Genomic DNA, 20,594 nt, shown 5'->3' on the forward strand with positions numbered 1-20,594 from the left:
GGATCTTCCTAATTCTCACCTCTGGCCAAACAAGTCATGTCATGCTCTATTTGACTGTGGGGGAAAACTCTTCTCCTTTTGTTTCCACTTCCTACAGGCACATCATTTCACAAGCAGCTAGGACTAAAAGATCTCAGTTTAAAGCAGAAGCCAATGCAAAGCATGAGTTTTTCCTACACATTCTCAAATTAGCAACTATTGAAATTGTACTACATTTCAAATTCAAGGAAATGCTAATAATCAAAAGGTTATGTTTTATGGTCTTAAGCATCCAGAATTACTAGGTCTAAAGATGAATGTTTGATTAGAATCTTCCATATCCTCAATGATGGGAAAATATTGGCCTAGCTTTAAATTATTTCAGCTTAAATTTATCATAGGTTCGCTTGGGTAACAGGGTTGTGGCAGAATCCAAAATTCAAGTAACTGAGTATAGTTAAGTGCTGGACTTCAGACCAGCCTGATTTTCAATCCTTGACCAAAATAATTAGAAGACAGCTGCTCAGCCTCTCCCAAAAGAAAAATTCCTCAATCCAAATTAAAGTATTAATCTAATATGAATCTTTCTGTACAGTCAGAACCATTCAGGAAATAGCAGCAAGTTGCCTTTTTAAGAACTTTAATCAGAACATAAAAATCGCTTAGTGCTATGATTAGGATGAATGACATTCTTCCCTGATGTTAAAACATTTTGAGATAGTACTTTCCAATACAAAGAACCTAAGAGCAAAGCAGCACACAGCATTTGCAAAGGATCAATAAGATACAGCCCCAGCGAGGCGCTGTGGCTCTCACCTGTAATCCCAGCACTTTGGGAGGCCGAGGTGGGCGGATCATGAGGTCAAGTGATCGAGACCATCCTTGCCAACATGGTGAAACCCTGCCTCTACTAAAAATACAAAAATTAGCCGGGCATGGTGGTGGGCGCCTGTAGTCCCAGCTACTAGGGAGGCTGAGGCAGGAGAATTGCTTGGACCTGGGAGGTGGAGGTTGCAGTAAGCCGAGATCGTGCCACTGCACTCTAGCCTGGCAAAAGAGCGAGACTCCGTCTAAAAAAAAAAAAAAAAAAGATACAGCCCCAAATTTGGCTCACAATTTATCTCAGTGTTTATAAAATCTAGATTTTTTTACCTGATCTCTTAAATGACTGAAGATTAATTAACTTTGATAATTTGATACAATATGGAAACTACCTACAGGTAATATGCAAACCTTAATTTATTCATTCCGTAACATTTGACAAATACACAAAATAATATTAGTTTAATAAAAAGTCTGTTTTGGTAACAGTTTTCAAAAGAGGAAAAATTTTGGCTGGGCGCAGTGGCTCACATCTGTAATCCTAGCACTTTGTGAGGCTGAGGTGGGCAGATCACCTGAGGTCAGGAGAGCAGCCTGGCCAACATGGCGAAACCCCATCTCTACTAAAAATACAAAAATTAGCCGGGCATGGTGGCACATGCCTGTAATCCCAGCTACTTGGGAGGCTAAGGCAGGAGAATTCCTTGAACCCAGGAGGTGGAGGTTGCAGTGAGCCGAGATAGCACCACTGCACTCCAGCCTGGGCGACAGAGTGAGACTCCATCTCAAAAAAAAGAGAAAGAAAAGAGGAAAAATTTTAAACCACCACACAAACCAGCAGGTTATAAAGATACAGTTACTACAATGATCGTGGAGAAATGCAGATAAATACATATTGGTAAATGTATGGAAACTGGTCTTCTCACATAATACTGGCATGACTTCAAATTGCTACTGCCTATTTAGCAGCAGCTATTAGAATTTAAGATGCACATACTCAATGACCCAGCAATCCCACTTCTAAAATTCTGTCCTTCAGAAATAACAGTATGAGAACATAAAAAACATATGTGTAAGGATTATCACAGATTATTAATAACTGTAAAATTTGGAAAACTGTAAATGTTCATCAATAAGAGAAGGTGCACTCAAATTATGGAAGTCACAAAATGGAACACCAGGCAGGCATAAAAAAAATACAGATGTTTATATTGAACCTGGAGAGATGCCCAAGATAGACTGTTAAGTAAAAATACAAGTTGCAAGAAGAAACTATATATATATATATATATATATATATATATATATATATATTGCAGACCAGTACAGACAGGGTAAGTCCACTTTTGTTTTAAGTATCTACGAATGCAATACATATATATGTATACAATATATATGTATATATTGTTTTCCCTGATCATTGATTTTAACTTATTCTTAATTTATTTTTAAATAAACCTTGATAGGTATTGCAGGTACAGAGTAAATAGATTAGAAATTGAATAAGGAAAATAATTTTTAAAAGATTTTCCCATGAATACTTGGAATATTTTGAATCTATTAAAGGCAATTTCATTCACATTCTTGATTCAAAGATATTATTCCAGGCCAAGGTAGTAACTGACATAAGTATGAATGGAGAATCTTGTGACTAATATTAATATATATGAATACAATATATTATCATAGCACAGGGAAGGATCTGCACAAAACTGATCATCAGTTAACAGCTATCAGCTTCTAGGGATGAGAATTAACAATTGGAAAGGCAGAAAGGAACTTTCACTGCCTTCTCTCCGAAAAAAATTTAAGTGGTGGGACTACAGGTCATTTTTACTTTCTTATTTGTAATTTAAAACAACAACAACAACAGCAACAACAAAGTTTTTGTATCCCAAGGAAAAAAATGAAAGAAGAAAAATCATTTCTCTTTCTAAGCACAATAGTAGAGTTGAAAAAAATAAATTCTAATAAAAGAAAAAAGTAGAAACTGCATAGTACATAGAAATATCATACCAAGAGACGAATCTAATTAGGCAAAGAAAAATGTACAAGACTCTTTTACCCAATCTTAAGAATGCTGCTTAATGCTTTCTGGGATCTTGCCAAAGACGAGCTATCTTTTCAGGTGGAATTCTGCCCTCTAGTGTACAGTAAAAGAAGTTAAAGACCTATGAAGCAATAATAAATTACTGTTTTAAAGTTAACCAAAATATATTCACTTCATTCCTAGAGTATCATAATCATCTTCTTAAATGAAGGTCTTCGTTTCCTTGCTCCCAGATCAATTTATATTATCATACTAAGTAAACTGTATGACTACCATAACTTCACATACCTATTCCATTCTTCCCTACACATCCAAGAAGCACCTAAAGCATTTAACTTGACTCATTTTTCACGCCAAGACAATTTGGCACAACCAAGGGTATAGGAATACGGCAAAATAAAGTTTTAAAAGTCTGTGATCCTAGCAAACCACCATGGCACATGTATTCCTATGTAACAAACCTGCATGTTCTGCACATGTATCCCGGAACTTAAAGTACAATTAAAAAAAAAAAGTTTGTGATCCTGATAGACATCTGGCTCTTAAAATCATACATGTTTGAAACTTGTTGGCACTATAATTTAAGGCTAAGAGCAAAGGAAAAAGGCTGCTATGTGTAATAAAGTTCATCTCTTCATAGAATTTTCTAAGAACACTAGAATTCATTTAACTCCAGGCAACCTTGAAAATCACTATAGATAATTCCTAGGTTCAGAGTATTTGTTGTAGGTATTCAATCCGAACTGACAGAGGTTACATCATCCTGGTGACCACAAATGAAAAAAGTTTTTGCTTTCAAAACTTTTTGGCCGGGCACAGTGGCTCACGCCTGTAATCCCAGCACTTTGGGAGGCCCAGGCAGGTGGATTGCTTGAGGTCAGGAGTTTGAGACCAGCCTGGTCAACATGGTGAAACCCTGTCTCTACTAAAAATACAAAAATTAGCCGGGCGTGGTGGCAGGCTCCTGTAATTCCAGCTACTTGGGAGGCTGAGGCAGGAGCATCACTTGAACCTGGGAGGCGAAGGCTGCAGTGAGCCGAGATCCCGACACTGCACTCCAGCCTGGGCAACAGAGCGAGACTCCGTCTCAAAAAAAAAAGAGAAACCTTCTCTCTGTTTAGAGTCTCATTTAGATGCTCAGATTGGCAAGGACTTTATTTCATGACCCGAATTGTCAGATATCCTCTTCCCTCCCAAAAGGATATCACTAGACTCTCCATTCATACTTATCTCAGTTACTAGCTTAGCCTGGAATAATAGCTTTGAATCAACAATGTGAATGAAATTGCCTTTAATAGATTGAAAATACTCCAAATATTCAGGGGAAAATCTTTTAAAAACTATTTTCCTTATTCAATTTCTAATCTATTTACTCTGTACCTGCAATACCTATAAAGGCTTATTTTAAAACAAATTAAGAATAAGTTAAAAACAAATGAAGCACGGTATTAGCATCCACTGAAGAACATGAAGGTGAAAGTCAGGTACAGGGTATTCTTTTTTTTTTTTTTTTTTTTGAGACGGAGTCTCGCTCTGTTGCCCAGGCTGGAGTGCAGTGGCGCAATCTCGGCTCACTGCAAGCTCCGCCTCCCGGGCTCAAGCCATTCTCGTGCCTCAGCCTCCGGAGTAGCTGGGACTACAGGCGCCCACCACCACGCCCGGAGAATTTTTTGTTTTTTTAGTGGAGACGGGGGTTTCACCGTGTTAGCCAGGATGGTCTCGATCTCCTGACCTCGTGATCCACCCGCCTCGGCCTCCCAAAGTGCTGGGATTACAGGCGTGAGCCACTGCGCCTGGCCAGGGTATTCTTGCTTCTACACAAACCATGTCATTCTGGAGCTGGTAAGTAAGACAACACCAGTACCACCAGAGCTGCCAAAATCAATCATTTCCATTGTCACCACTACTTCCTGAAACATCCTATTAAAAGCTATCTCTAGCTAGTCCTATCCTGGAACAAATGGCCACCAGAAGAAATGCACTTGACACAAGCTGGGCAATGATACTTCTACCTGGCTCTCCATCAACATATAAGTTGTCCACAATGTAGGATTCATACCTCAGTAGGAAATGATTACCCTCTGGAAACAGTAATAGCCATTATTCCCCACATCACATCTTGTCCACAGCTTCACTGTTGCTGCTGACAGGTATCAATGTACAAACATACCTGGAACTTATTTTTTAAAATGTGCTAGACCTTCACTTTCTTGAGACAGGAATGAAACAAAAGTATAGAAAATGGTTATATTAATGAGGAAAAGCTTACAAAGGAAAAATGGGGAAACAGCCCTCTCACTTTCTTCAAAAATAAGAAAATAGCTTTCAAAGAGTCCCACATCAGTTATGAAATTGAGGAGAGACTCTTTTAACAAAAAAACATCTATCAGGAGAATAAGAGCGAGCAGTGGCAATGGCAAAGTGGCTGAGATCCCAGGCTTTGGTCTCAAATAGATTTGGGCTGGAATCCGAGTTCGACCAATCATCAGCTATGTAACTTCAACAAGTTAAGGATGCCTCTCTGAACCTCAGTGTCCTGATCTGTGAAATGGGCACAAAGTTAGTGCCTACTCTTGGAATGTTTATGTGGGTTAAGTGAAATAATACACGTAAAACATTTAGCATTGTGCCTTAAATGTGGTGAAGCAGCCAATAAATAGAAGTTATTTATTCTTTAAAAAAGGGTAAAGAATATTTAACCTGTAGTCTGAGAAGATAGTATGTTTGGTATTTAATCTAGAGAACAAATTGTTTCCAAAATGAAATTAACATGGTCATCAAAGGGAAACATGTTACCCTAGAGTGGGAAAAGCAGTTGCCTACAGGAACCATGCAGGTAATATAAATGAGTAAAGCCACTGAGTAGGGACCACAAAAGGGCAAACCCCATCTACTCTGTGCCACCCCAGTGTTACCATAGATGAAGAGGGAAGGTAGTGGCAGAAATTTTCATTTCTCAAGAAAAGCCAGTAATCCAGATTTTTATGTCAACTTTCTAGAGTTTTAAATATTGGCCAAATGAGGAGACTGGGAGAGATCACACCGTTAACTGCTCAGACAGGAAGACTGCTGAACAAACCAAAGATTGCTGGTTACTGACTACATACACTGAATTCTGGCAAACTACAATGGTCAGCATTACTGTCTTCTCAGTCCTTAGTCTGAGTCTTGTATCTTCAGGATGGTACTATGAGGGATTCTGTGTCTTCTGTCTTTGGGGAAAACACTGCTACACTGACATCACCTATGATGTTCTTTGATACTCAACATTAAGGCCTTCTTTTTTTTTTTTCACTCCATAGATCAAGAAAACAAGGCTAAAACTACACGGGAAAATGATGTCTTTCCCTCTTAAGATATATTACTTTAGGTCATTCTCAATCTATAAAGAGGCAGCTAAACAGTAGGCCCTTAATTAAACAAGTCAATGCGTAAGGGTAGGATTACAAATTTTAATGACACTAATGGTGGCCCGCTGTTGGAATAAATAGTAAATGTTGGCTTGAAAATAGGTAGCAAATGTGGGGTTGAAGCCTGGCCAGCCAGATACCAGCAAATGCTGAGAAAACTGGATGCAAGTAGCTAACAGTACTGGTAGTAAGGACTGGGGAGTGAGGGAAGAGGCGGATCAAGAGCATGGAATGACAAGACCATGAGAATTTAGACACATTAAGCTTTGTACTTTACTACCAAATGTAGGAGAATAATTTTTGTAGTTTGATTCCTGCCTCTAATTAAAATAGGGCTTATTCCATTCCCAAAACATAAACTTTGGCTTTTTATAGCCTAAGCAGTGTGCTATTTTAAACACATGGAGGAAATGCATTTTTAGTTACAAACATTTGCTCCTCTAAATCTGTTCTTATTTCTGAATCTGTGCTTATCTTATCAAAAGATGTGGGACAGGATGTTTTACTCTCCTGCTCTGGTTTTCCTGTATTGCTTAAATCTGTTTAGAGAGAGGAAAATAAACAAATAAACTGTTTCTGCAAGACAATTTCTATAAACTGAAGCAGCTCCCAAAATGAAAAAAGTCTGTGGGAAAAAAACTTGACTGTGTTAATTTTCTTTTAAAATATTAGATTATTCCTATAGATCCTTCCCTTGAAAAGACTTTCTATACCCTGCATATGGAGTCTGCTGACAGATACTAATATTTGCACGGATAAAATGTGCCCACTCAGATACCCCAGATCAGCTGAATTCCTCTTGGCCCCGTCTTTTCCCAAGCACAATTGTAACTGTAAAGCTTTTTGAGATGCATTTCATAAAAATGGGCATACCAACCTTGAAAGTCATTCTGGATTTACTCAGAAATCCAAGATTCACAGTATCATAATTAAACACGTACATTTTCACGTACAACTCTAAGGACTTTTACTCAGGCACTTGGCAGACATATCCTTGTAATGTGTTATGTTCCATCAGGGCTTTCAAAGAAACTGATTTTGGTCAAATTTCACTTTACCCTGTTTATAAGGGAGTCAGCATTCTTTACTGAAAAATATTTCACTTGTATAGCTCCCAAGATAGCTCCTGGTTGGCCCCTAGATTCCCTCTATACCCTTCCCCACATGGCTCTCTGCTCTAGGAGCTGCTCTGTGAGGACAGCCTGCTGAAGACTCTCCTTAAACCAAACTTTAGTCAGACTCCACTGAGCCCTCTTCTCAACTAAGGCTTGAAATTGGCCCCTGCCCTTGCTGGCCTGCACAGCGCAGTTTTGGAAAGAATTCTGTGCTAAGTCAGTGTAGAGAGAATCCCCTACCCTTGATATCTGATCACACTACCCTGCCTTGAGCAAGAATCACCCTCTCCTTGATGTCTCCTCTTAGTAATTTTCTATCCACTGACCACCTGCCTCCCGATTCTGCTAAAAATCCCCAGCTGTCTTTGCTGTATTTGGAGTTGAGCACTCTCTCTCTCCCCAGAGATAGTCTTGAGACCCACTGCAACAGGTTTGGATAAAGTGTTCTCACAGTTTTAAAAGTGTCAGAATATTCTTTAATAAGCCTCAGAGGGCAATGGAGTACCCTAAGAGGCTGCAGAGAGAGAAGAAACAGATCTGGGTATTTATTCCCTTGGCTTCCCTCTGGGGGAAGTCCATCACTTAACAGAAGGTCTCAGCTCCTATCAGGAGGTCCATTCCACCTAACCCTGTCTTCCCCTGCCATTAACTGCTCCCACTCTTGCCCTTTCAGGCCTAGGGGTAGTAATAGAGTCTCATTATTACCAGCCCCAGGGAGGCCACACCAATATTTGTATCCCTGTGGTTTTCCACCACTTTGTGAGTTATTAAACTCTCCTCAAAGAATCATATTTGAGAATGCCATCTGTTTCCTGCTGGATCTCCCTAATGCAGATATCATCTCAGCAGATTTCTTATTCTAAAAAGCATATTAGCTGTAAGAAAGGCAGGCATGGATACGACAAGCAGTGAGATTTCTACATGAGTGACTTAAGCTGATTTTAAGCTGCCGTTTCTCCATTCTTTAGTTATTTTCATAATTACAGTAGCAAAGAGTATTTTCTGAAACATACAGTTTCCAAGTAGAATCTCTAAGCATCAACAGGGATTATTTTAAGAAGAAATATCCAAGGAAACTAGAAGTAAAAACTGTGTTAGCTGAAACTAACCAGAAACCTAAGAAGAGCTTCTTTGCCTTTATTTCCATCTGGTGGTTATATCCAGAGGTAACTTCATAGCAATACTTTTAATAAGTGCAAGAAACACTAATAATACCACATACAAACCTGGCAACTCTTAATCACCTGCTGAAGGCTAATTCCATACGTTGTCTAGAGCAGTATTTTGTCAAATTCAGGTTGCAGTTGATTGTGAAATCAATTCAGCAGGTCATAACAGTTTTTTAAATGACACATCTATACACAATAATGTAAAACAGAAAATCAGAGCATATTATACATAGTAAGGGTAAATATTTCACCAAATTTTAATCTCACCTTTTTACATAGCTATTTTTATAGGTGTACAAGGGCATAATGTAAAATGTATTCCTTATGATGGGCGGCAGTCAAGAAAGTTTGAAAGCTACTGGTCTGGGTGGCCAGGTGTGGTGGCTCACACCTGTAATGCCAGGACTTTGGGAGGTTGAGGCAGGTGGCCGAGGTCAGGAGTTCAAGACCAGCCTGGACAACATGGTGAAACCCCGTCTCTACTAAAAATACAAAAATCAGCCAGGTATGGTGGCGGGCACCTGTAATCCCAGCTACTCGGGAGGCTGAGGCAGGGAACTGCTTGAACCCAGGAGGCGGAGCTTGCAGTGAGCCGAGATCGCGCCACTGCACTCCAGCCTGGATGACAGAGCAAGACTCTGTCTCAAAAAAATAAAAAATAAATAAATAAATAAATAAAGCTACTGGTCTGAAGAGAACCCCCTGCAAACAATACAATAAATGTAAAGCCAAAAACATGTTGTTTCAGCCTATAGCTTCAAATTTTAAAAATCCTAATCTTCATTAAAAATACAGCTTGTTGGATGGGTGCAGTGGCTCATGCCTGTAATGCCAGCACTTTGGGAGGCTGAAGGGGGTGGATCACGAAGTCAGGAGTTCAAGACTAGCCTGGCCAACATAGTGAAACCCCATCTCTACTAAAAATACAAAAAATAAGCCAGGCGTGGCAGCACGTGCCTGTAATCCCAGCTACTCAGGAGGCTGAGGCAGGAGAATGGCTTGAACCCAGGAGGCAAAGGTTGCAGTGAGCCAAGATTGCACCATTGCACTCCAGCCCAGGAAACAGTGTGAGACTCCAACTTGAAAACAAAAACAAAACAAAACAACAACAAAAAAACAGCTTGTTACCAGGTATAAGCATATAAGTAACTGAAATAAAAATTCTATAAAACATTATTTATTCTTTTTTCTTTTGAGACAAGGTCTCCCTCTGTCGCCCAGGCGGGAGTGCAGTGGTGCAATCTCAGCTCACTTCAACCTCTGCCTCCTGGGTTCAAGCAATTCTGCTGCCTCAGCCTCCTAGGTAGCTGGGATTATGGGCATGTGCCACCAAGCCCAGCTAATTTTTGCATTTTGAGTAGGCATGGGGTTTCACCATGTTGGCCAGGCTGGAAAACAGTATTTACTCCTACTACATGTGATGTGCTCTGGTATTTTCTCTTAATTGATTATTCCAAACCACAGCTTACAAAGTACTTGCCTAGAGTATTAACAGGGCCAGGTCTGTAGAATTTTGTTCTACAGCTGCCTTCATCTGATTTTATGTCATTTCTACTGTGGTAGCAAGCAGTCAAATCCTCTTCCTCCTTAGGTTTCTGTGTAACTACTACATGACTTCTGCTCAGTGGGAGAGAAATATCTTGAGTATGAAGCAGATGAAGATGTAACAGATGAGGAAGTAGCCCCATCCACATGTCCTGGCATTCAGTGCCATGATACATGCTGAGAGCAGCATCTTACAGCAAGCACGTGCAGCTCACAGCCTGAGGACAGAGGGCAAGGAATGTGTGGAAGCAGCTCTGAGCCAATGTCCGATGGGCACTGGATGCTAAACATCCCACCCTCCTCAGCCCTCACTGTGTTCTTCCCAATCTCTAAGTTTCCCAGCAGGAATGAGTGCCAGTCACCACCAGCAGTCACCTGATTGATAACTCAACCTTTACTGGCTTCTTTCCTCTCTTGTACCTCTCTACTGGGGCTTCCTGGAATCACCTCTCACATAAATGACATGCACTTAAACCTTTATCTCAGGGTCTATTTCTGAGTAAATGCAACCTAAGAGAGTACACTAGTATAACTCTGTTGTTAAGAGCCAGGGCTGCAAAGATGGGGAAGGCCCACCCTAAAAAAGCTCACACTTTTTTAGGAAAATCAACACTCTTTTTAAAAATGTGGGGCCGGGCCCGGTGGCTCACGCCTGTAATCCTAGCACTTTGGGAGGCCAAGGAGGGCAGATCACGAGGTCAGGAGATCAAGACCATCCTGGCTAACACAGTGAAACCTCGTCCCTACTAAAAATACAAAAAATTAGACGGGCGTGTTGGCACCTGTAGTCCCAGCTACTCAGGAGGCTGAGGCAGAAGAATGACATGAACCCGGGAGGCGGAGCTTGCAGTGAGCCGAGATTGCGCCACTGCACTGCAGCCTGGGTGACAGAGCGAGACTCCATCTCAAAAAAAAAAAATGTGAAACAAAACTTTACTGCTCATAGCAATGACAGGTATGCTCCAGGAGGAAAGGAAGAGGGGACAGTATCTGACTGAAGGGCCACAGAAGCCACTGTAGGAGACTATGCAGAACTCCCCACAGGAGTCAGGTGGGTAGTCAGGGCTATCCATGGTATGGGTCTATGTTCACTTCCCTGTGGCAACAGTCTTAAGCCTCTCTGATTTACTGTAATACTTTACTTCTCATATTTAGGTTAAGAAAAGAATTTTTACTTCTTCCAAAAAGAAAGAATTCTAGCCTTCAGCTAAAAATAACTCAAGTAATATGAAAAATATGAAGGGAGGAAAACCATTAAGTTCCTGACAATGTGTTAAGAAAACTATTTGTAAATCATCTTTGATCTTTTTATGTTCTTCTAAGATCACAGAGGATGGGAGTGAGTGTTCATCGCAAATCTTCATGAAAAGTTCTGAAGAAGGCTGATATTTTCATTTGAAAAGTATTATTTTTAAATGTAAAATTTACATGTTCAGCTTTGTGTTCAATACTATAAAATAGGACTTCTTTTAGGCTGGCAACAAATAAGAAAGCTACAACTAATTTTCTTCGCTTTTTTTTTTTTTTTTTTAAGAGACAGGATCTCTCTGTCACCCAGGCTGGAGTGCAGTGGCACAATCACGGCTCACTGCAGCCTCAACCTTCTGGGCTCAAGTGATCCTCCTGCCTCAGCCTCCACAGTAGCTAGGACACAGGTGCAAGCCACCACGCCCAGCTAATTTTTTTTTTTTAAGAGACAGGGTCTTACTGTATTGCCCAGGCTGGTCACAAACTCCTGGGTTCAACCAATCCTCCTGAGAAAGTTATGGCTAATTTTCCTTTGCATCTTCCATTCTGGTAAATATTGCAGCAAAGGCAAAGCAGCATCATAATTCTCTCTCTCAGGCAAGGAGTCTGATCTGCAGCGAAAGTAGGTATTTGCACTGAAAGCTTCTCCAACGTGCCAACTACATCAGGGAGTGAGACTCAAATACTCACCCTGACCCGGCAGGGAGTGATGGCAGAGCTGAAGGAACATTAGCCTGTGGTTTTTCTTTCTCATTCTGCTTGAAGAAGGATTTGGCCTCTTTAGATGTAGCATCCACTTCCTTAGTTACCCTGTGCCAAGGAAAAAGACATCAAGCTTACAAGAAGAATAAAGAGAAAGAAACAAGCTAGAAAAGGGAATAAAGACAACTAGAAAAAGATCCACTCGGCTTTCAATAAATTCTGGACGCTCAGCATTATGATAAAAGTTTACTACAACTTTCAATAAAGACATTTGCCCAGCCAGGCGTGGTGGCTCACGCCTGTACTCCCAGCACTTTGGGAGGCCGAGGCAGGCGGATCACAAGGTCAAGAGATCGAAACTATCCTGGCCAACATGGTGAAATCCTGTCTCTATTAAAAATATGAAAATTAGCTGGGCGTGGTGGCAGGCGCCTATAGTCCCAGCTACTCGGGAGGCTGAGGCAGCAGAATCACTTGAACCCAGGAGGCAGAGGTTGCAGTGAGCCGAGATCACGCCATTGCACTCCAGCCTGGGCAACAGCACGAGACACCGTCTCAAAAAAATAAAAAAAAATAAAAAAAATTTTCCCTCACTAAAATTAACAAATGAAACAACAATGTGTATAAATTTTATCACCCTATAACAACCCAAAGATGAAACAAAATCCCCTAAAACTGGCTAAATTAGCAATAATTTGGGAATGGACGAAAGCAATATGACTGAGAATTTTGTCTAATTTCAAATCTGAAACAATTATCTTCACTAAAACTGAGTCCTAAAGGTTCAAATAAAGGTGTTTATGGTACCTGAGAATTCAGATAAAGAGAGAAGGAGAAATGTTTAATCCCTGCCTAGGCTTTCCAGGTTAACGAAAACACCTGAGGAATGTTGTTTAAATGCAGTCCATCTCCCCTCCAGGACTTCTCAGCATGAAACACACTGCAGCAGTCAATACTAAATCTCCATGCTGGTTTACTGATGTAAAGGCTGAAAAAGGCCCTCACACTGCACCCCACATGCAGATTAGCACTCAGCCTGAGATGGGGAGATGGAATACTGGGAATATAGGTTATAGAATTGGGAAATAATGCCTAGGTTGGCACTATTTCAAGGAGAAAAACAAGAGTTAAAAAAAAAATTTTTGAGGAGACCAGGCACGGTGGCCCATGCCTATAATCCCAGCACTTTGGGAGGCCAAGGCAGGCGGACCACGAAGTCATGAGTTTGAGACCAGCCTGGCCAACATGGTGAAACCCTGTCTCTACTAAAAATACAAAAAATTAGCCAGGCATAGTGGCAGGCGCCTGTAATCACAGCTACTCGGGAGGCTGAGGCAGGAGAATTGCCTGAACCCAGGAGGTGGAGGTTGCAGTGAGCTGAGACCACGCCACTGCACTTCAGCCTGGGCAACAGAGCGAGACTCTGTCTCAAAAATAAATAAATAAATTGAGAAGACTCCAGAAGGCTCCTGTTTTATATCCAAAACAACCCAAAGATGAAACAAAAACTGGCTAAATTAGCAATAATTTGGGAATGGACAAAAGCAACATGACTGAGAATTTTGTCTAACTTCAAATCTGAAAAAATTATCTTCACTAAAACTGAGTCCTAAAGGCTCAAATAAAGGTATTTATGGTACCTGAGAATTCAGATAAAGAGAGAAGGAGAAATGTTTAATCCCTGCCCAGGCTTTCCAGGTTAACAAAAACACCTGAGGAATTTTGTTTAAATGCAGTCTATTATGGCCGGCCTCAGTGGCCTCTTTTGTAGCCCTCTGAGAAGTTTTTTCTTGTTTTTTGTTTGTTTGTTTGTTTTCATTTGAGACGGAGTCTCGCTCTGTCGCCTAGGCTGGAGTGCAGTGGCGCAATCTCGGCTCACTGCAACCTCTGCCTCCTGGGTTCATGCCATTCTCCTGCCTCAGCCTCCCAAGCAGCTGGGACTCCGGGTGCCCGCCACCACGCCCAGCTAATTTTTTTGTATTTTTAGTAGAGATGGGGTTTCATGGTGTTAGCCAGGATGGTCTTGATCTCCTGACCTTGTGATCTGCCCGCCTTGGCCTCCCAAAGTGCTGGGATTACAGGCGTGAGCCACCGTGCCCAGCGTTTTTTTGTTTTAAAACCAGGCCAGGTACAGTGGCTCATGCCTGTAATCCCAGCATTTTGGGAGGCCAAAGTGGGCAGATCATTTGAGGTCAGGAGTTCGAGACCAGCCTGGCCAACATGATGAAACCCCATCTCTACTAAAAATACAAAAATTAACTGAGTGTGGTGGTGCATGCCTGTAACCCCAGCTACTTAGGAGGCTGAATCACTTGAACCTGGGAGACAGAGGTTGCAGTGAGCCAAGATAGCATCACTGCACTCCAGCCCTGACAAAAGAGCAAGACTCCGTCTCAAAAAGAAAACAACACGCCGGGGGCAGTGGCTCACGCCTGTAATCCCAGCACTTTGGGAGACTGAGGCGGGCAGATTATGAGGTCAGGAGTTCGAGACCAGCCAGGCCAACATGGTGAAACCCTGTCTCTACTAAAAAAAGTAAAAAAAATTAGCTGGGCATAGTGGCAGGTACACCTGTATCCTAGCTATTCGGGAGGCTGAGGCAGGAGAACCTCATGAACCCAGGAGGTGGAGGTTGCAGTCAGCCGAGATCCCGCCACTGCACTCCAGCCTGGGCGACAGCGAGACTCCGTCTCAAAAAATAAATAAATAAATAAAAATAAAAGAACAAAACAAAACAAATCCTTCCCTACTCCACTGATGCTGAGCTTGGATACACGACTTGCTACAAAGGCCAATGAAGTATTAGCTGATCTGAGAGGAAGAGAAGCTTAAACATGTTTGTGCTGTTTCTCTTGCCCCTTGAATTCATCCCTTGAGTCATAAGGAGAATACACCTCAACTGGCTGCTGGTCCAAGATGGCAGAAAGACACATGCTGTAGACCTGAACCCAACAAACAAGCAGCTTGGAGCTTAGCTGAGCCGAGTCTAAATCACTCAATCTCAGATACTCAGAGGCACACGGGCAACAAGTAAATGCTTATCATTGTATATCACTGAGTTTTGGAATGGTGTGCTACACAGCACTACTGTAGCAAGAGCTGACTGACACATTTACATTTTGTGAGTAAGAAAACTGAAATATAAGGTTGTGTTACTTATTCAAGGCTATCCTGAGATTAAGCAGCAATGCTATAGAGAACCCTATAGCAGACAGTATATTCCAAAGATGGTTGCCACAAATTTCCCATCCCCACATGCTCTTTCAGAACCCTGATACTACCCCAGTTAGAGGGGGAGTCTGTGTCATCACCCCTTGAAAGTGAATGGGCCTTCATGGCTGTCTCAACTCAAAGAGTTCTGTGGAAGTGGCACAACATGACTTCCACAGGCTAGCAAATAGAAGATAATACAGCTTCCACCTGGCATGCTTCCACCTGGCATGCTCTGTCTGTCTGTCTGTCCCTGTGTATGTCTCTCTCAAGAATGCACCTTTGAAACTCCAAGTTACCACAAAAGAAGTCTGGCTACTCTGCAGCCACTATGTTGGAGAGATCATATGGGAAGATCACACAGAAACAGACGTCTGAGAAGCCTGTACCAACCCCTGGGTGTTTGAGCCTTCCCAGCTCTGGCATCAGACGTGGGAGTAAGAAAACCTGTGAAGGCTGGGCGCGGTGGTCATGCCTGTAATCCCAGCACTTTGGGAGGCTGAGGCGGGCAGATCACGAGGTCAGGAGATCGAGACCATCCTGGCTAACATGGTGAAACCCCGTCTCTACTAAAAAATACAAAAAAAATTAGCCAGGCATGGTGGCGGGCGCCTGTAGTCCCAGCTACTCGGGAGGCTGAGGCAGGAGAATAGTGGGAACCCGGGAGGTGGAGCTTGCAGTGAGCCGAAATCATGCCACTGCACTCCAGCCTGGGAGACAGAGCGAGACTCCATCTCAAAAAAAAAAAAAAAAAAAGAAAACCTGTGAAGTGGTTCCACACTTAGCCACTGTCTGATTACAACTGTACAAGAGACCCTGAGTAAGAACTGCCTAGCTGAGCCCAGCCACCCCTGGAACCAAGAGAAATTATAATAAAACAATTATTTTTTAAAGCCACTAAATTTTGAGGTGCTTTCTTACACTGTTGTAAAAATAACCAAAATAAACCCACATCCAAATCTCAGGCTTAATGCAGGGTTCTGGAGTACAAAACTAGAAAGGGTACCTTTAAATTTCCTTGCTCTGGGTAGAATCTGGGGCAGACCAGCTAATGAAGAACAAGTAGAAACTGCCACTTACATATAGTAATCTGAACACATGCTTTATTCCAGTCCTGCCAAAACCCTACTAAATAGTGGCAAATAAATTTAAAAAGATGAAACTACACAAGGATAATGAGAAGAAGTATAACAGAAAAGGGATGCCAACAGAATTTTCTTCTTCTTTTTTTTTGTTTTAAAGACAGAGTCTCACCATGTTGCCTGGGCTGGATTCAAACTCCTGGGCTCAAGTGGTCCTCCTGCCTTGGCCTCCCAGTGCTGGGATTACAGGCATGAGCCACTGCGCCCAGCCCAAATTTTCTGACAGTAGAAAGCAGCCAGGTGCAGTAGCTCGGGCCTGTAATTCCAGCACTTTGGGAGGCCAAGGGCGGGAGGATTACTTGAGCCCTGGGCAACATGGCAAGACCCTAACTCTACAAAAATTTTTTTTAAATCGGCTGGGCGCGGTGGCTCACGCCTGTAATCCCAGCATTTTGGGAGGCCAAGGCAGGCGGATCACCTGAGGTTGGGAGTTCGAGACCAGCCTGATCAACATGGAGAAACCCCATCTCTACCAAAAATACAAAATTAGCCAGTGGTGGTGGCACATGCCTGTAATCCCAGCTGCTTGGGAGGCTGAGGCAGCAGAATCGCTTGAACCCAGGAGGTGGAGGTTGCGGTGAGCCGAGATCGTGCCATTGCACTCCAGCCTGGGCAACAAGAGCAAAACTCCATCTCAAAAAAAAAAAAAAAAAAAAAAAAAGGAAAAAAAAAATCAGCCAGGCATCATGGCATGCACCTGTAGTCCTAGATGCTTGGGAGGCTGAAGCAGAAGGATCGCTTGAAGCCAGGAGTTCAAGGTTACAGTGAGCTATTATTGTGGAACTATATAGCCTAGGCAACACAGTGAGACCCTGTCTCAAAACAAAAAACAAAACAAAACAAAAAAGAAGGTAGAAAGCAAGTAGACAAGTAATAACTGGCTTTGGTTTTTGTTTTCTCTGATCTCCTAAGCCTACAGCCATGTGGAATGGCCAAAAACAGGCAAGCCAATGTGTACTAAAGTACCCTAGAAAGGCTCATTAAATTGAGACACCAGGAACCTTTTGAGGTAGAGGAAAGGAATAGGGCTAAAACCAGTTGGAATTCTCCATCAGGAGCAGCTAGGCCCCAGATCCCCTTCAGCAGCACCTCATACCACAAGCTACTGCTCTACCCCATCCCCAATCCAGCAGAACCCATTACTCTGGAGAAATGAAAACCACGGAAGTTCCAGACTCAAAAGGCATGGCTGAAGTCCATTCTGAGAAAAGAGGAATTACATGAAAATCTATGTATTCATTCTTCCTTTGCCAGAGCAACCCTGAAGCCTAGGTGTTCTGTACAACTGAGTTACAAGATGGAGTGCTACGAAACTCATATTGGACTTTATACCAGTAAGAAATAATGTACTGTATTATGCTACTGAGTTGCTGAGTTTGTTACCTCAGCCTAGCCTGCCCTGGCCTGTCATATCAATTCTACTAATATGAATCTCACAAAAACAGAAAATAGGGGGAAGTTGTCAACAATAACAGAAAATGTCCTAGAAGTGAAGGATAGGCTTCCATAAAAAAGAGCCATAGAACACTGGATGCAGCTAATTTAAAAGCATCCAGCTTGACGCAGTGGCTCACACCTGTAATCCCAGCACTTTGGGAGGCCGAGGTGGGCAGATTGTGAGGTCAGGAGTTCCAGACCAGCCTGGCAACATGGTGAAACCCTGTCTCTATTAAGAAATACAAAAATTGGCTGGGCGCAGTGGCTCACGCATGTAATCCCAGCACTTTGGGAGGCCGAGGTGGGTGGATCATGAGGTCAGGAAATCAAGACCATGCTGGCTAACACGGTGAAACCCCGTCTCTACTAAAAATACAAAATATTAGCCAGGCTTGGTGGCGAGCGCCTGTAGTCCCTGCTACTCGGGAGGCTGAGGCAGGAGAATGGCGTGAACCAGGGAGATGGAGCTTGCAGTGAGCCAAGATTGCACCACTGCACTCCACCCTGGGCAACAAAGTAAGACTCCGTCTCAAAAAAAAAAAAAAAAAAAAATTAGCTGGGCGTGGTAGCAGGTGCCTGTAATCCCAGCTGCTTGGGAGACTGAGCCAGGAGATTCGTTTGAACCCAGGAGGCAGAGGTTGCAGTGAGCTGAGATAGCGCCACTGCACTCCAGTCTGGGCGACAAGGTGCGACTCCGTCTCAAAAAAATAAAGATTCACACCAAGGCAAATCACTGTGAAGTTTCAGAATGTTGGTGATAGAGAAGATGAAATCAAATGGCCTAAGTGATAGCTTAAGGAAAAGTAGCCTCTAGGTAATGCATGTTTGGTTTTGTTTTTTACTACCTTTATGGAAATGACAAACCTGGAAAGAGTCACCTGAGACAATTAGGTCAACATTTGCTGAAAAGCAACCTAGATCCAAGCACTGTTAGATGTTGAACATATAAAAAAAATATGGCATGGCCTTTGTTCTTAAGGAGCTCACAGTTCAGCAGAACAGCCAACCATGAAAGCAAGTCATTATAATACATGATATATAGTAAGTGGCATAAAAGCAGCATGGAAAAAGTATAAACTGTGGGAGTATCTCTCATAATTTCTTAGTGCCAAAGTCCTATCTATATTCACTAGGAAACACTGGTATATTTATCTCAGGAACTTTAGTAATTGACACCAAGTAATATTACAGATTACTCTTCATTGACAGTATGCCTAGAACAACTCCAATTTTAACAAGCAATAAGGGATTCAAGTATCAAAATATCTTCAAGCAGGAGAACAGTTAAATTATAGACCACCTCTAACGCACAAGAGGGAACTCTGACAGGAAAAGGCCTATTATTAGTAATAGTTAATTCAAGTGTTCTCAACAGAAATTCCATTTTAACTTTATTTTCACTTGCTCAGAACTTCCTGAAAGTCTTTATTTGGGCAGAAACTTTCCATGACTGGCTTTTTCCAAAAGGTGAATCATTTAGGAAAGTCTGAGCTAACTGGCTCAGCTGGTTATGTGATAGGGCAGAATACAAAATACTATATTCCCCCATTCCCCTAGGTTAATAAGCTAAACGTTTTTCAAGTAGGGACAAAAACAAAATGAAATGATCAAAGCCCAAAATTTAACATTAAAATACATTTAGAAAACCGAAGACTAACTTTGTGCTAACACTACCTTACACTTAGACCTACAAATTCCTTCCTGTCATCACCAGCTCTTCTCACATTTCTTGAAGATGTAGTAATGCTCTTAACTTGATACAGAGACAAAAAGGAGAATAATGACATGAAGAAATTAAAAGATATGCTCAAATCCATACAACAAATTTGTATCTGTTATCAATGAAAATTCAGATCTCGTAAGTCCCCTTATGAGAATTCCTTATAATGCCTAAATTTAAGTATAAATAAATTAAGTTTAAAAAAATCCTGTCAACATGCCCACTATTAACAGGGTTTTTGTTTTCTTTAGGGGAAGGGAGTTACAGAACTTTCACTTTTCATGTTATATATATTATATACCTCTGTAACATGATTTTTAAAGTAATAAGCATATATCATTTTGAAATATAAAATGTATGTGACAGTATGTAATTCATATGAAAAAAGGGCTTCCATACTCATTTCTTTGTTTTGTTTTTTATAGACATGGTGCTGCCCTCTTCTGACAAATTGAGAAAACAGCAGACGCCCTGAATACCCATCAAGGACATTTAAAATTACCATCCACTTGTTTTCAAAAATGAAATAGGAAATTTGCAGCACACGACTATAATAGTATTTACTAACAAGTCCACAACACTTAATTTGACCGAAAATTTATGACTTTTTTTGAGACAGGGTCTCACTCTGTCACCCAGGCTGGAGTTCAGTGGCACGATCTCGGCACACAGCAACCTCTGCCTCCTGGTCTCAAGGGACACTCCTACTTCAGCCTCCCGAGTAGCTGGGACTACAGACACACACCACAACGACTGGCTAATTTTTATATTTTTTGTAGAAATGGAGTTTCTCCATGTTGCCCAGGCTGGTCTTCAACTCCAGTACTCAAGCAGTCCTCCTGCCTCAGCCTCCCAAAGTGCCGGGATTACAGGCATGTGCCACTGCGCCTGGCCTAATGACTTCTTACAGCAACAGTTATTTACCAGCTTTTTGTACACTCTATGTGAGGGCCACTAGTGAAGTTATAAATAAATCTTTCTTAGTCTGCATAACACATAGAAAATAATTCAAGCCAAAAAAGACTTCAAAAAACTTTTAAACCTA

The 20,594-nt window shown here is 41.7% G+C and overlaps 1 protein-coding gene across 1 annotated transcript in view; it reads right to left on the bottom strand.

Moving 5' to 3' along the window:
* CFDP1 (craniofacial development protein 1) overlaps nt 1-20,594 on the bottom strand; it is a 142,375-nt gene that overhangs the window by 88,780 nt on the left and 33,001 nt on the right. The window contains exon 5 of the mRNA XM_008954904.6: nt 12,029-12,148. Within this exon, the coding sequence (XP_008953152.2) occupies nt 12,029-12,148 (120 nt within the window). The remainder of the gene's footprint in view (nt 1-12,028; nt 12,149-20,594) is intronic.

Source organism: Pan paniscus, chromosome 18 (genome assembly GCF_029289425.2).
Source record: "Pan paniscus chromosome 18, NHGRI_mPanPan1-v2.0_pri, whole genome shotgun sequence".
Classification (NCBI taxonomy): domain Eukaryota; kingdom Metazoa; phylum Chordata; class Mammalia; order Primates; family Hominidae; genus Pan; species Pan paniscus.